Source organism: Oncorhynchus keta, chromosome 2 (assembly GCF_023373465.1).
Source record: "Oncorhynchus keta strain PuntledgeMale-10-30-2019 chromosome 2, Oket_V2, whole genome shotgun sequence".
NCBI classification, from domain to species: domain Eukaryota; kingdom Metazoa; phylum Chordata; class Actinopteri; order Salmoniformes; family Salmonidae; genus Oncorhynchus; species Oncorhynchus keta.
The window spans coordinates 55,012,056-55,028,348 of NC_068422.1; the positions used below are offsets into that span (position 1 = coordinate 55,012,056).

General features: G+C 40.2%; 1 protein-coding gene across 6 annotated transcripts in view; it reads right to left on the reverse strand.

Annotated features, from left to right (window-relative positions):
* The window catches only part of daam2 (dishevelled associated activator of morphogenesis 2), a 211,644-nt gene that overhangs the window by 42,482 nt on the left and 152,869 nt on the right, over window positions 1–16,293 (reverse strand). For all 6 annotated transcript variants that reach the window (XM_035800878.2, XM_035800870.2, XM_035800860.2 and 3 more), the window contains exons 6-10: window positions 8,544–8,877; window positions 7,764–7,874; window positions 5,178–5,281; window positions 4,945–5,011; window positions 4,507–4,624 (exon numbers count right to left, since the gene is read on the reverse strand). In XM_035800878.2, coding sequence (XP_035656771.1) covers window positions 4,507–4,624; window positions 4,945–5,011; window positions 5,178–5,281; window positions 7,764–7,874; window positions 8,544–8,877 — 734 coding nt within the window. The remainder of the gene's footprint in view (window positions 1–4,506; window positions 4,625–4,944; window positions 5,012–5,177; window positions 5,282–7,763; window positions 7,875–8,543; window positions 8,878–16,293) is intronic.

Sequence of the window (16,293 nt, forward strand, 5' to 3'; positions counted from 1 at the left end):
GTAGGATATACCCCTCATCATATTCTGACTTAATGTTAGCTGGCTAGCTATCCAGCAAGGTAGTTAGCTTAGCTAGCGATCTGTGCAACTTATGTGCTAACACAAGACTGGCGCCAAAGTGAAAAATCATATTTGATACAAAAATAACAGTGTACTGTCTGGGCCTTCAGAACATTTTCAAAAGTATCCTTGACTTAATTGACATTTTGTTGTGTTACAACCAGATCTCAAAATGGATTAAATAGATTTTTGTCCTCACCTATCTACACACAATACTGCATAATAAGTAAAAACATGTTATTATTATTTTTTTACAGCTGTGTCCTTTGGGGTCTCTAAGAGCTTTCCACATCTGGATTGTACATTATTTGCCCAATAATCTTAAAACATTTCTTCAAGCTCTCTAGTTGATTGTTGACCATTGCCATACAGACATTTTCAAGTATTGCCATAGATTTTCAAACTGATTTAAGTTAAAAAAGTAACTAGGCCACTGAGGAACATTCAATGTCATCTTGGTAAGCATGTCCAGTGTAGATTTGGCCTGTAGTTTTATGTTATTGTCCTGCTGAAAGGTGAATTTGTTACTGGTAGAAAACAGACTGAACCAGGTTTTCCTCTAGAATTTTGCCTGTGCTTATAGCTGTATTACGATTAGTTTGATCATAAAAAAACTCCCTAGTTCTTACCGATGACAAGCATAACCATTACATGATCCAGCCACCACCATGCCTGAAAATATGAAGAGTGGTACTCAGTGATGTGTTGTGTTGGATTTGCCCCAAACATAATAATTTGTATTCAGGACAAAAACTTCATTTCTTTGTCATTCTTTTTGCAGTATTACTTAAAACCTCTTTGGGATAGGGGGCAGCATTTTCACTATTAGTATATTTGGATAGAAAACACTCTGAAGTTTCTAAAACAGTTTGAATCATGTCTGTGAGTATAATAGAACTTATATAGCAGGCAAAACCCCGAGGACAAACCATTCAGAAAAAATATTTTTGAGGACACTGTCTATTCAGTGAGTTTTCATTGGGAAACGAGATTTCTAAGGCACTTTGCAGTTCCTACCGCTTCCACTGGATATCACCAGTCTTTGGAAATTGGTTGAGGTTATTCCTTTGTGTAATGAAGAAGTACGGCCATCTTGGATCAGGGTAACGTTATGTTTATTGTTTGAGAGTTGCGCAAGACTAGAAAAGTAGCGTTAGTTTGCGATCCTCCTGTATTGAAAACAGATAGACCCGTCTTCAATTTGATCGATTATTAACGTTTAACTTCTTCGATATAGGGGGCGCTCTTTTAATTTTTGGATGAAAAACGTTCCCGTTTTAAACAAGATATTTCGTCACGGAAAGATGCTCGACTATGCATATAATTGACAGCCTTGGAAAGAAAACACTCTGACGTTTCCAAAACTGCAAAGATATTGTCTGTGAGTGCCGCAGAACTGATGTTACAGATAAAAATACAATCAGGAAGTGCTGCATTTTCTGAAACCGCCTCATGGCAATGACCCTTTCCACGTTTTCCCCAAGGTGTCTGCCGCATTGTGACGTATTTGTAGGCATATCATTGGAGGATTGACCCTAAGAGACTATATTTACCAGGTGGTCGCTTAGTGTCCTCCGTTGCAATTATTGCGTAATCTCCAGCTGCAAGTACTTTTCCGTTTGCTACTGAGGAGAAACCCAACTGCCAAGAAGGATTTATCATCGAATAGATATGTGAAAAACACCTTGAGGATGATTCCAAACAACATTTGCCATGTTTTTGTCGGTATTATGGAGTTAATTTGGAAAAAAGTTTGGCGTTGTAGTGAATGAATTTTCGTTTTTTTTTCTTAGCCAAAACTGCTGAACAAAATGGAGCGATTTCTCCTACACAAATAATATTTTTGGAAAAAATGAACATTTGCTATCTAACTGAGTCTCCTCATTGAAAACATCAGAAGTTAATAATTTTATTTGAATGCTTTTCTTGTTTTTGTGAAAATGTTGCCTGCTGAATGCTAGGCTTAATGCTATGCTAGGCTATCAATACTCTTACACAAATGCTTGTGTAGCTTTGGTTGAAAAGCATATTTTGAAAATCTGAGATGACAGTGTTGTTAACAAAAGGCTAAACTTGTGTTTCAATATATTTATTTAATTTCATTTGCGATTTTCATGAATAGAAAAAGTTGCGTTATGCTAATGCATTGTAGTTGAAGTATTTTTCTGTTGATTTCTCAGCCAAGCAGGATGAACAAACGTGACGTTTTTCGCCTACAAAAATATTATTTTTGGAAAAAAGGAACATTTGCTATCTAACTGGGAGTCTCCTGAGTGAAAGCATCTGAAGTTCTTCAAAGGTAAATTGCTTAATTTGGTTGCTTTTCTTATTTTTGTGAAAATGTTGCCTGCTGCCAGCACAGGCAAGCATATCATTATGCCATGATAAACTTACACAAATGCTTGTCTAGCGTTGGCTGTAACGCATATTTTGAAAATCTGAGATGACAGTGTTGTTAACAAAAGGCTAAGCTTGTGTTTGAATATATTTATTTCATTTCATTTGCGATTTTCATGAATAGGAAATGTTGCGTTATGGTAATGTGCTTGAGGCTACGATTACGCTCCCATACGGGATTGCTCGTCGCTAGAGGTTAAAGATACATAAAGTTGTATTACAAAAGTAGTTTGAAATGTTTTGGCAAAGTTTACAGGTAACTTTTGAGATATTTTGTAGTGACGTTGCGCAAATTGGAAGCTGTTTTTTTCTGGATCAAACGCGCCAAATAAATGGACATTTTGGATATATATCGACAGAATTAATCAAACAAAAGGACCATTTGTGATGTTTATGGGACATATAGGAGTGCCAACAAAAGAAGCTTGTCAAAGATAAGGCATTTATATTTTATTTATGCATTTTGTGTGGTGCCTGCAGGGTTGAAATATGCTACTCTCCCTTTGTTTAATAATAATAATAATAATATATAATAATAATATAATAATATATGCCATTTAGCAGACGCTTTTATCCAAAGCGACTTACAGTCATGTGTGCATACATTCTACGTATGGGTGGTCCCGGGGATCGAACCCACTACCCTGGCGTTACAAGCGCCATGCTCTACCAACTGAGCTACTGTTGTGCTATCATCAAATAATAGCTTCTTATGCTTTCGCGGAAAAGCATTTTGGAAATCTGACATGTTGGCTGGATTCACAACGAGTGTAGCTTTAATTTGTTATCTTACATGTGTGATTTAATGAAAGTTAGAATTTTATCTATAATCTATAATATTGTTGGTCCATCCTCAGTTTTCTCATATTACAACCATTAAACTCAGTAACTGTTTTAAAATCACCATTGACTCATGGACACTGCTCAGAGATTTCACCTTCTTCACCAGCAAATGAGTTAGGTAGGATGCCTGTATCTTTGTGATTACTGGGTGTATTGATACACCACCCAAAGCCTCAATAATAACTTTACCATCCTCAAAGGGATATAGTCAGCATCTGCTTTTTTTTTTCTCCACAACTACCAATCAGTGCCCATCTTTGCGAGGCATTGAAAAAACAGCCTGTGAGGCAGATGTTATAGTGATGGACCAGCCTAGGAGACAGATATAGTCATTGTGTGTATGTGCACTGCAAAGATAAATCGATGATACAATTGTTGTGGGGGCTGTCTTGTTAGACTTCAGTGCAGCTTTTGAAATTATTGATCATAGTCTACTGCTGGAAAAATGTATGTGTTATGGCTTTACACCCCTGCTATAATGTGGATAAAGAATTACTTGTCTAATAGAACACAGAGGGTGTTCTTTAATGGAAACCTATGAACTATAATCCAGTTAGAATCAGGAATTCCCCAGAGTAGCTATTTAGGCCCCTTGCTTTTTTTCCATTTTTACTAACAACATGCCACTGACTGAGTAAAGTTTCTATGTATGCAGATGACTCAACACTACACACGTCAGCTACTACAGTGCCTGGAATGACTGCAACACTCAACGAAGAGCTGCAGTTAGATTCAGAGTGGGTGACCAAATACTTATTTTCCACCATAATTTGCAAATAAATTCATTAAAAATCCTACAATGTGATTTTCTGTTTTTTTTTTTTTTTCATTTTGTCTGTCATAGTTGAAGTGTACCGATGATGAAAATTACAGGCCTCTCTCATCTTTTTAAGTGGGAGAACTTGCACATTTGGTGGCTAAATACTTTTTGCCCCAATGTATGTGGTAGTGGTGGAGTAGGGGCCTGAGGGCACACAGTGTGTTGTGAAATCTGTGAATGTATTGTAATGTTTTAAGATTGTATAAATTGCCTTAATTTTGCTGGACCCCAGGAAGAGCAGTTGCTGCCTGGGAATCCATAACAAATACAAATATTCACTTTGACATGTCATGTAAACTGCCATAGTGTATTTGTGAAATGGATATCGTGAATAAATATACCTCACCAGCCCGTAAGGCAGATTTAATAGTTATGGATGTACTCACAGGGCATCTGGAGGCAGTGCTGGAGGATAGAGAGCAGGTAAGGATAGGCATCTGTGTGGTTCAGCTTCTTCTTGATCAACTCAAACATCTGGCCAGCACTCTTAGTGTCCACGTGGGTCTGTTGAATGAAAGGAAAACCTACAATCATTAAAATACCAAGTCAATCCATAATAATAAGCCTGAAATGAGGCATGGATGCAATTAGCAATCTTCAATACAAGCACTGGATGACCCAAGTTCGACATTCATAGATTGAGAACATTACAATAAAGACACTTGAACTTTACATGGGCCTAACGTAGAGGAGAACCTGTTCTAGGTTGTACATTAATACCAGTGCTCGGTTTGACAATACTTTTGATTTCAGTTCAATAAAACAATGTGGGCTTAATTATACAATGTATTGATGTCAATGGGGATGGTAAAACAGCCACTCACCAGGTCAAAACGCTTGGCAAGTTCCAAGTCATCCTCATTCCTCACCATCTCAAAGAAGTCCAAATGCCTGGAAATATGACACAGGCATGAAAGGGACAATAAGCTTGAGTGAGTCATTCCATCTCTGTCTGTAAATCTTACCAGCTGCATGCCAGCTTTAAATCTAACAACCTTACTGTAGGGACTAAGAAGCTTTCTAAGATGCTTGGTGGTCATCATGTCCCCTGCCTCACCTGTCCAGAATGGCATTATCGTGCCCTCTGAGCTTGTCAATCACGGGCTGGATCCCCAACATCAGGAACTCGTACCTAAGGTGGAGGCGGAACTCCAGGTTGTCCTGAAGATTGAAGTACAGGGTATCAAACACAGCTGATGACAACAGCAGCAACACTGAATCATTCAGGCATACAGTAGCTTGATCTTGGACTTTTAAATCAGTTGTTTTTGTATGTAGGCTACTGTGTCTGTGCACTATTGTAATACAATAATAAACTTGACTTACAGTGCATTCGGAAAGTATTTAGACCCCTTGACTTTTTCCACATTTTTTTTCTTTACAGCCTTATTCTAAAATCGATAACAATTTTTTTTGTCCCTCTTCAATCTACACACAATACCCCATAATGACAAAGCAAAAACAGGTTAAAAATAAAAACGGAAATTTCACATTTACAAAAGTATTCAGACCCTTTACTCAATACTTTGTAGAAGCACCTTTGGCAGTGATTACAGCCTCAAGTCTTCTTGGGTATGATGCTACAATCTTGGCACACCTGTATTTGGGGAGTTTCTCTCATTCTTCTCTGCAGATCCTCTCAAGGTCAGGTTGGATGGGGAGCGTTGCGACACAACAATTTCAGGACTCTCAAGAGATGTTCGATCGGGTTCAAGTCCGGGCTCTGGCTGGGCCACTCAAGGACATTAAGAGAACTGTCCCGAAGCCAATTCTGTGTTGTCTTGGATGTGTGCGTAGGGTTGTTGTCCTGTTGCAAGGTGAACCTTCGCTCCAGTCTGTGGGCCTGAGCACTCTAGAGCGGGTTTTCATCAAGGATCTCTCTGTACTTTGCTCTGTTCATCTTTGCCTCAATACTGACTAGTATGTCAGTCCATGCTGCTGAAAAACCTCCCCACAGCATGAAGCTGCCACCACCATGCATCACCGTAGGGATGGTCCCAGGTTTCCTCCAGATGTGACACTTGGCATTCAGGCAAAATAGTTCCATCTTGGTTTCATCTTGTTTCACATGGACAGAGAGTCTTTAAGGGCCTTTTGGCCGTGGGCAGCAGGTAGCCTAGTGGTTAGAGCATTGGACTAGTAACCAAATCTGTCGTTCTGCCCCTGAACAAGGCAGTTAACCCACTGTTCCTGGGCCGTCATTGAAAATAAGAATTTGTTTTTAACTGACTTGCCTAGTTAAATAAAGGTAAAATATTTTTTTTTAAATCCTTTTACTGAGGAGTGGCTTCTACCACTCTACCATACACTGGCCAGGTCGCAGTTGCAAATGAGAACTTGTTCTCAACTAGCCTACCTGGTTAAATAAAGGTGAAATAAATAAACACTCTACCACACTCTACCTTAAAGGCCTGATTGGTGGAGTGCTGCAGAGCTGGTTGTCCTTCTGGAAGGTTATCCCATCTCCACAGAGTAATTATAGAGCTCTGTCAGCGTGACCATTGGGTTCTTGGTCACCTCCCTGACCAAGACCCTTCTTGCTCAGTTTGGCCGGGCAGCCAGCTTTAGGAAGAGTTGGTGGGTCCAAACTTCTTCTATTTAAGAATGATGGAGGCCACTGTATCCTTGGGCACCTTCAATGCTGCAGAAATGTTTTGGTACACTTCCCCAGATCTGTGCCTCGACAGAATCCTGTCTCGGAGCTCTACAGACAATTCCTTCGCTCTCATGGCTTAGTTTTTGCTCTGACATGCACTGTCAACTGTGGGACCTTAAATAGACAGGTTTGTTTGTGCCTTTCCAAATCATGTCCAATCAATTGAATTTACCACAGGTGAACTCCAATGAAGTTGCAGAAACATCTCAAGGATGATTAATGGATGCATCTGGGCTCAATTTCGAGTCTCATAGCAAAGGTTCTGAATACTTATGTATATAAGGTATTTCTGTACATAACGTTTTTATACATTTGCAAAAATGTCAAAAAGCCTGTTTTCGCTTAGTCATTATGGGTTATTGTGTGTAGATTCCTGAGCATTTTGTTTTTATTTAATCCATTTTAGAATAACGCTGTAACGTAGCAAAATGTGGAAAACGCCAAGGGGCCTGAATACATTCTGAAGGCACTGTACAGCTGGAATCCTTAATGATGAAACAGTCATGTCCATTTGCAATATTTCAACAACAAGAAGTTACTGCAAACAATGTTTTTTTCCCCGCTTGGACATCATTGCACACACGATAGAAGAGCACAATATGTACTGCAATTTAATTTATCATGTTAATACATTTTTTTTAAACTAAATTACACTCCTCAACCTGCCAACCAAAAAATAAAAACAGTGGGGCAGCCAGTGATGACGTTTCCCCTACTCCAGACTCCATCTTTAAGATGTATTCTTGACATATTCTGACTGTTTGACAAGGCACCAAGGTCATCCCAAATTCAATCATGAACAATGACGTAGCCTCTATCACTCAAATCTAATGTATTTCTAAGGGTGTATGCAGTCAAATTATTGGATGATATCTTGGTAGCACTGTTTAAATGTGACTCTTTCTGCCATGAATCATCCAATAGAAAGCAGACCTAGCTGTGGGTGTGACAGGGGGGTTAAAGAGTAACATGGCAATCATGACTGACCTCCCCAGCCCCGGCATTGAGCACAGCGTTGATAAAGGACATGATGGCTGTCTTCAGGTTGACCTCGTCTCTGTAGCGCCCCGTACTTCTGTCTAGCTCATTCAGTAACGTCTGCATGGGTTACAGGGACAGTTCTCAGTTAGGTGCATGGGTTGAATGGACAATTATTCAGTTATATTCATTACAATACATACACAACTCAGGGCTCCCGAGTGGTGCAGCGGTCTAAGGCACAGCTTCTCACTGCTAGAGGCATCACTACAGACCCGGGTTCAATTCCCGGCTGTATAACAACCGGCCGTGATTGGGAGTCGCACAATTGGCGCACAATTGGCTCAGCGTCGTACGGGTTTGCCAGAGTAGGCCTTCATTGTAAATAAGAATTTGTTCTTAACTAACTAGACTAGTTAAATAAAGGTTAAATAAAATAAATAAAAAAACAACTAAATTGATCTGCAAGAATTGCAGTGGTGGGTAAACTACAGCCAATCCGTCCCACCGGTCAATTAAATGTTAAATGTTAAATTAAATGGTTTTAAGGTCCAATTGAAATAAAATAACTGCCCTTTTTATGACCAAATCAACCCTTAAAAAATGTACACTATCTGTCCTGATGTGGCCCTTGGGCCAAGAAGTTTGCCCATGTTACAGGGACAATTTACTTGCAACTCTTCTAAACATGGTTAAAAATACATATTAACTCTTGGGGATGACCTAAAAAGTGTGTGTCATTTACTTCTGATAAGCTTTAGGAGTACCCTAGCACTTGGTGGACTATACCTGGAAGCGGGTCCTCTCGGCGGCATACTTCTGGTAGTGGGCCATCGCCTGCAGCACCTTCTTGTGGCCATCGGGCACCAGGCACACTGCGCCCAGGATCTCCAGCACGGCCACTTTGGTCTTGACGTTGTCCTGCCGCAAGCTCTGGGAGATGGTATTGATGCTCTGCGGGTGGGCCAGCACGTGAGCTCGACCTTGCGAGTTGTTCATCAGGGCCTTGATGCAGCCGATGACCGAGGTGTGCACGCGGCTCTCCGACGTCTCGTAGTCCATGCTCCGCAGGAAATTGAGCAGGCAGGTGAGGCCCTCGAGCTCAATGAAGCGCGTCACAAACCTGGGAGGTGGAGGGGTGAGGATGTGTCAACAATGGAAGACAAATATTAAACAAACCCTGGAAACTATGGCCTGCTTCACACATGGGAGGTTCAGTTGACTTTTATGAAATCTCATTCACCTTGACAAATATCTCCGTGTTTAACTGAAACCCAAAATGTCTGGCCTAAGTTGTGTGTTTGAGGTTTTAGGATAACAAGAGTTTAAAAGGTGTAGTAAAATGGGTAAAAAGTAGTACCAAGCGTAAAACGTATCATGCACATCAGATTTACTGAACTGTACTGAATTGAAACACAGGTAAACCAGAAGGGTCAGTGGTCGAGGAACTGAACACTGAACATATACTGAACAAAAATATAAATGTAACAATTTCAAAGATTTTACTGAGTTACAGTTCATAAGGAAATCAGACAATTAAAATGAATTCCTCAGGCCCTAATCCTTGGATTTCACATGGGTGGGCCTGCGAGGGCATAGTCCCACTCAATGGGGAGCCAGGCTCAGCCAATCAGAATAAGTTTTCACCCCACAAAAAGGCCTTATTACAGACATAAATACTTTTCAGTTTCATCAGTTGTCCGGGTGGCTGGTCTCAGACGATCCCGCAGGTGAAGAAGCCAGATGTGGAGGTCCAGGTTGGCGTGGTTACACATGGTCTGCAGTTGTGAGGCCGGTTGGACCTACTGACAAATTCTCTAAAACGACGTTGGAGGCGGCTTATGGTAAAGATATTAACATTCAATTATCTTGCACCAGCTCTGGTGGACATTCTTGCAGTCAGCATGCCAATTGCACGCTCCTTTAAAACATCTGTAGCATTGTGTTGTGTGACAAAACTGCACATTTTAGAGTGGCCTTTTATTGTCCTCAGCAAAAGGTCCACCTGTTTAATGATAATGCTGTTTAATCAGCTTCTTGATATGCCACACCTGTCAGGTGGATAGATTACCTTGGAAAAGGAGAAACGAACTGACCAGCATGTAAACAAATTTGTGCATAACATTTGAGAGAAATAAGATTTTTGTTTGTATGGAACATTTCTGGGATTTTTTATTTCAGCTCATGAAACCAACACCTTACATGTTGTGCTTATATTTTTGTTCAGTATAGATACACAAAGGCACCCCTCGCTACGCTACCTACCCCCATTAACCAGCTGTAGTAAGGGATCCCCCATGAAACTGTAAACCATAAAACTCATACCACCCACATTCCTCTTAGAACTTTCCTAATGACAGACTTTATTAACAGGGCTAATGAAGGGTCAATCACCTCATTAACCCCTTCCTCTTGCAGAACTGCAAGCCTATCTGATCACCTACAATACACATCAAGTCGGCCATTTTGATGTTCCCATCACACAGATTCTTTCCCTGATCAAGTTCATAAATCATGTAAATCGATAGAGTTCATAATAAACGTAAGTCTGTTTCTGTTCAGACAGACAAAGAGAGGGAGAAAGTGAAAGAGAAAGAGAGTGAGGGGGTAAGTCTTATTTATAAATCACTGAAAGAAGAATTAAGAAAATGTAAGAAACATCAAACAGACAGAGCAAGAGAGTCAGCAATATTAAGAGAGAGAAAGAACAAAAAAGAAGCAGAGGGAGATTTACAGTCAGTCATTGTAACAGATTGTTTTGACACTGTCAGACGAGCTGAGTCCAAGTTCCATCCCCTCCCACCGCTTTCTTGGCAAGAGCTGGAATGGAAAAAACACACCTCATCCTTCAAAGCGCATAAATCACGCCATTATTATCCTATACATCTGAAGCCAGGCTACCCTCCCGCTAACTCAATCCCAGATTTCGAGAGCGCACACGGATCACCTGGCAATGCACTGGCAACCCTCAGATCCCCAGGAACACATGGGTAAGGTCATAAATATTGTACACCAGTGTTGGGTTCGAGACCACCTAAAGCGAGACTGATTCAAGACCAAGACCGGGAGGGGGGTGCACACACTGCAAAGGCCGAGTGCGCATACAGCACATTCACAAAGACGTGCACACGCACACAGGTAAAACAGACTCCCTTGACATGCAAAGTGCTTCTCGTTTCAGCACTAACATTACTCTTTGTCACATTGCAAATTGAAGTTGATCTCGCTACCTAAAGGTGTAACATCGCCAGCTCAATGTTGGCAGATGTTATTACGAAGGTGGGTGTCTTGGTGTCACACGTGGCTACTCACAGCTGTGCTCTGTCACACACAACAGCACATACGCAGACAAGCATGCACATACACGTACACACACAGGCTCACACACACATACTCTTTGCGCTCCATGAATTCCTGCTCCTTATAAAGGACATCCAACGATGCCTAATTCTCAACAGTGAAAACAGTCCCCCCTCCACATACCAACATCATCCAACCATTCACAAATGTTCTCATTCCCTCATTTTTTTTCTCTCTCCTCCTTTTCATTCCCTCTCCTTTCTCTCCTCTTTTAGGTCAAAAGAGTTCATCTTAACAAAGGAAATAGAGGAACTAACAGTACAGTTAGAAAGCAATAAAAACTGTAAGAGGCACAGAATAAAAAATGGAGGAACTTATTCAAGAAAGACCAAGTGTAATATATCATACAAAATAAAGCAAACTGGATGGAATATGTAAGCAAACTGGAAAGAATATGCAGAAATAATTTACAGAAACTTGTTACAAATGCCAGTCATCCATGATTCAACAAACACTATTTTGAAAAAGGAAGCAAAGTACTTTAAGCAAATGTTTTCATGCATCTTCTCCATCTCTACTTACTGAAGTTCATTTTAAGGATTTGTTTTCTATTAATAGTGTAAAATTAACAGCTCTACAGTCAGACTCATGTGAAGGCCTAATTAAAGAGGGACTTCTAGACGCAATTAAAGCCTTCAAGTCCGGGAAAACTCCAGGGCTGGATGGTATATCAGTTGAGGTACAGTGCATTCGGAAAGTATTCAGACCACTTGACTTTTCCACATCTTGCTACGTTACAGTTTTATTCTAAAACTGATTAAATAGTTTTTCCCCTCATAAATCGACACACAATACCCCATAATGACAAAGCAAAAACTGTTTTTTAGAAATGTTTGCAAATGTATAAAAAAAAATATTCCATAAACTACCATTCAAAAGTTTGTGAAATGTCCTTGTCTTTGAAAGTCCATTAAAATAACATCAAATTGATCAGAAATATAGTGTAGACATCGTTAATGTTGTGAATTATGTTCTTTAGAATATCTACATAGGTGTACAGGGGCCCATTATCAGCAAACATCACTATTGTGTTCCAATGGTACGTTGTGTTAGCGAATCCAAGTTTATCATTTTAATAGGCTAATTGATTATTAGAAAACCCTTTTGCAATTATATTAGCACAGCTGAAAACTGTCATTCTGATTAAAGACAGAGTTCCTTTGTCCAGTGTCTGTGTTCGTTTGCCCATCTTCATATTTTATTTTTATGGGCAAGTCTGAGACATGGCTTTTTCTTTGCAACTCTGTCGAAAAGGCCAGCATCATGGAGTCGCATCTTCACTGTTGACGTTGAGACTGGTGTTATGCGGGTACTATTTAATGAAGCTGCCAGTTGAGGACTTGTGAGGCATTTGTTTCTCAAACTAGACACTCTAATGTACTTGTCCTCTTGCTCAGTTGTGCACCGGGGCCTCCCACTCCTCTTTCTATTCTGGTTAGAGCCAGATCATAGATCATGTGATACACTTATAGTGCCTTGCGCCCGTTCCTGTGTGAGGCAGGGTCGATCTCGGATGTTGTAGAGCATGAACCTATGAGAATGGATAATTCCAGGATCACGCCAGGTTCTAGCCATTCAAAAGTTTGGGACCACTTAGGACATTTCTAAGTGGTCCCAAACTTTTGAATGGTAGTGTATACTGAGGTCATGTGACAGATCATGTGACACAGATTGCACACGGTGGACTTTAACTAATTATGTGACTTCTGAAGGTAATTGGTTGCACCAGATCTTATTTATGGGCTTCATAGCAAAGGGGTTTCCGTTTTATTTCTTTACATTTCTTTAAACAAGTAATTTTTTTCATTTCACTTCACCAATTTGGACTACTTTGTCTATGTCTATTACATGAAATCCAAATAAAAAACAATTTACACTACAGGTTGTAATGCAACAAAATAGGAAATATTCCAAGGGGGGATGAATACTTTTGCAAGGCACTGTACAGTGTGTATATATCCGTCATACACAATTAATTATGAAATATGTGTATGAATAGCAAACAAGGCACTCGAAAGCCGCAACATGTCAAAGTCAACATATAATATACATTGGGCTCGATAGGTCGACTGGTGCAGTGGTCTCAATTTCATATAATATACTGGAGAAGAGAGGACTTTTTTTTTTTTTTTTTTTTTTTTTTTTTTTTTACCCAACAGGGGTCCGGATTGGGTCCCGACTGGGCAGTGTTGTCTATGGTAGAAACACTCGTTCTGACACCTACAGGAAGAACGACTGCAGTAACTGGTTCGAATCCAGGCTGCATCACATCCAGCCATGATTGAGAGTCCCATAGGGCGGCGCACAATTGGCCCAGCGTCTTCCGGGTTTGGCCGGGGTAGGCGGCATTGTAAATAAGAATTTATACTGACTTGCCTTTTTAAATAAAGGTTCATTTAAAAAATAAAAAAAGAATAGTGTTCCTCCTACTCTCTGATGTTTTGCTAAAATAAAAAGGTTCAATAAAATAAGTAATAAACTTGAGTTCTTACGGATAAAAAAAAATCTGCAATAGTGGTAAAGACTGACTTCAAAGAGACCACATTCAAGTCCTCCATCCCCCACTTAGTCTGACAGCTGCTCTCTCTGGCTCCACAACAAACTCCCGCCCGACCATCTAGAGGTGTGAATACCCAGCCAGTCTACAAGTCGATGATGGTAAGTGCTTTACAGCAGAAAGAGACTTAGAACTTGGGACCAGCACAAACTTGTGTAGACGGTGTTCTAAATACTGTAATTGTAAATAGTGTGTACATTTATTTATTTATTTTTGACTTTGTGTGTGGTTTGTGGCGTGTTCACTGATGACATTAGATCAGTGTTAGCTACTAACTTGGCCCTTATCTTAAATATTTCACTTCTGTGTTTGGAGACATTAGATCAGCATTCTTGTTGCATCTCCTGTTAGTTCATTTTATGTAGGGAAGCTAATGATCCATCGTGTATGACATTCCTGGGAGTGTGTAAACTTGTATTTTTTATTAGCATAGCTTTTCTATACGTTTTCTGTAGTTATGTTCTTGAAAACGTATCAATTTACCAATTCAGCCACTTGGGTACATTTGGGCAAATCGTGAGGGACACCTGGGTGACATCATACTAAATGTCATGTAGCTTGCTCTTTCTTTTTTATTTCACCTTTATTTAACCAGGTAGGGCAGTTGAGAACAAGTTCTTATTTAAAACTGTGACCTGGCCAAGATAAAGCAAAGCAGTGCAACAAAAAACAACAACACGGAGTTACACATAAACAAACGTACAGTCAATAACACAAAAGAAAAATAGACAAATCTATGTACAGTGTGTGCAAATGTAGAAGAGTAGGGAGGAAGGCAATAAATAGGCCCTAGAGGCGAATATAATTACAATTGAGCATTTATATTGGATTGCAGATGATGATGTGCAAGTAGAGATACTGGGGTGCAAAAGAGCAAGAGTGTAAGTAATAATATGGGGATGAGGTAGTTGGTTGTGCCTTTTACAGATTTGCTGTGTACAGGTACAGTGATCGGTAAGCTGCTCAGACAGCTGACGCTTAAAGTTAGAGAGGGAGATACAAGTCTCCAACTTCAGAGATTTTTGCAATTCGTTCCAGTCATTGGCAGCAGAGAACTGGAAGGAAAGGTGGCCAAAGTAAGTGTTGGCTTTGGGGATGACCAGTGCAATATACCTGCTGGAGCGCGTGCTACGGGTGGGTGCTGCTATGGTGACCAGTGAACTGAGATAAGGCAGGGCTTTACCTAACAAAGACTTATAGACGACCTGGAGCCAGTGGGTTTGGCGACGGATATGTAGTGAAGGCCAGCCAACGAGAGCATTCAGGTCACCATGGTGGGTAATATATGGGGCTTTGCTGATAAAACGGATGGCACTGTGATAGACTACATCCAGTTTGCTGAGTAGAGTGTTGGTGGTTATTTTGTAAATGACATTGCCGAAGTCAAGGATCGGTAGGATAGTCAGTTTTACGAGGGTAAGTTTGGCAGCATGAGTGAAGGAGGCTTTGTTGCGTAATAGGAAGCAGATTCTAGATTTAATTTTGGATTGGAGTTGCTTAATGTGAGCCTGGAAGGAGAGTTTACAGTCTAACCAGACACCTAGGTGTTTGTAGTTGTCCACATATTCTAAGTCAAAACCGTCCAGAGTAGTGAAGCAAGTCGGGTGGGAGGGTGCGCTCAGCAATCGATTGAAGAGCATGGAGTGATGTATGGCATTGAATCTCGTTTGGAGGTTTGTTACCAGTGTCCAAAGAGCGGCTAGATGAATACAGAATGGTGTCGTCTGCGTAGAGGTGGATCAAAGAATCACCAGCAGCAAGAGCGACATCATTGATATATACAGAGAAAAGAGTCAGCCCGAGAATTGAACCCTGTGGCATCCCCATAGAGACTGCCAGAGGTCCGGACAACAGGCCCTCCGATTTGACACACTGAACTCTATCTGAGAAGTATTCTTGAAGTTATCAGTCTGAAACTTTGCACATACACTGTTGCCATCTTGTGGACACCATCTAAACTACATCCAGCTTCCTAGCTGAATGTGTGGCTATACTTTTTAATGTCAATTTTTTTTCTTTTCTTTGTATTACCTTTTACCAGATCTATTGTGTTATGTTCTCCTACATTAATTTCACATTTCCACAAACTTCAAAGTGTTTCCTTTCGAATGATATCAAGAATATGCATATCGTTGCTTCTGGTCCTGAGCTACAAGGCAGTTAGATTTGGGTATGTCATTTTAGGCAGAAACTTAAAAGAAGAGCCTGATCCTTAAGAGGTTTTAATAACTTTTATCAACTATAACTACAGTGCCTTCAGAAAGCACTCACACCTCTTGACTTTTTCCACATGTTGTTATGTTACAGCAATCATTTGAAATGGATAGATTTTTTTGCCATGGGCCTACACACAATAATGTCAAGGTAGAATTCAGTTTTTCAACATTTTCATTTTCATTCATTTCCATTATTTTAAAATGAAAAGCTGAAATGTCTAGAGTGAATAACTATTCAACAACTTTGTTATGGCAAGCCTAAATAAATTCAGGAGTAACAATGTGCTTAACAAGTAATATATTACGTTGCATGGACCCACTCTGTGTGAAATAAGTGTTTATCAGCATTTTGTTATGAATACCTCATCTCTGTACCCCACACATTCAATTATATGTAAGGTCCCTC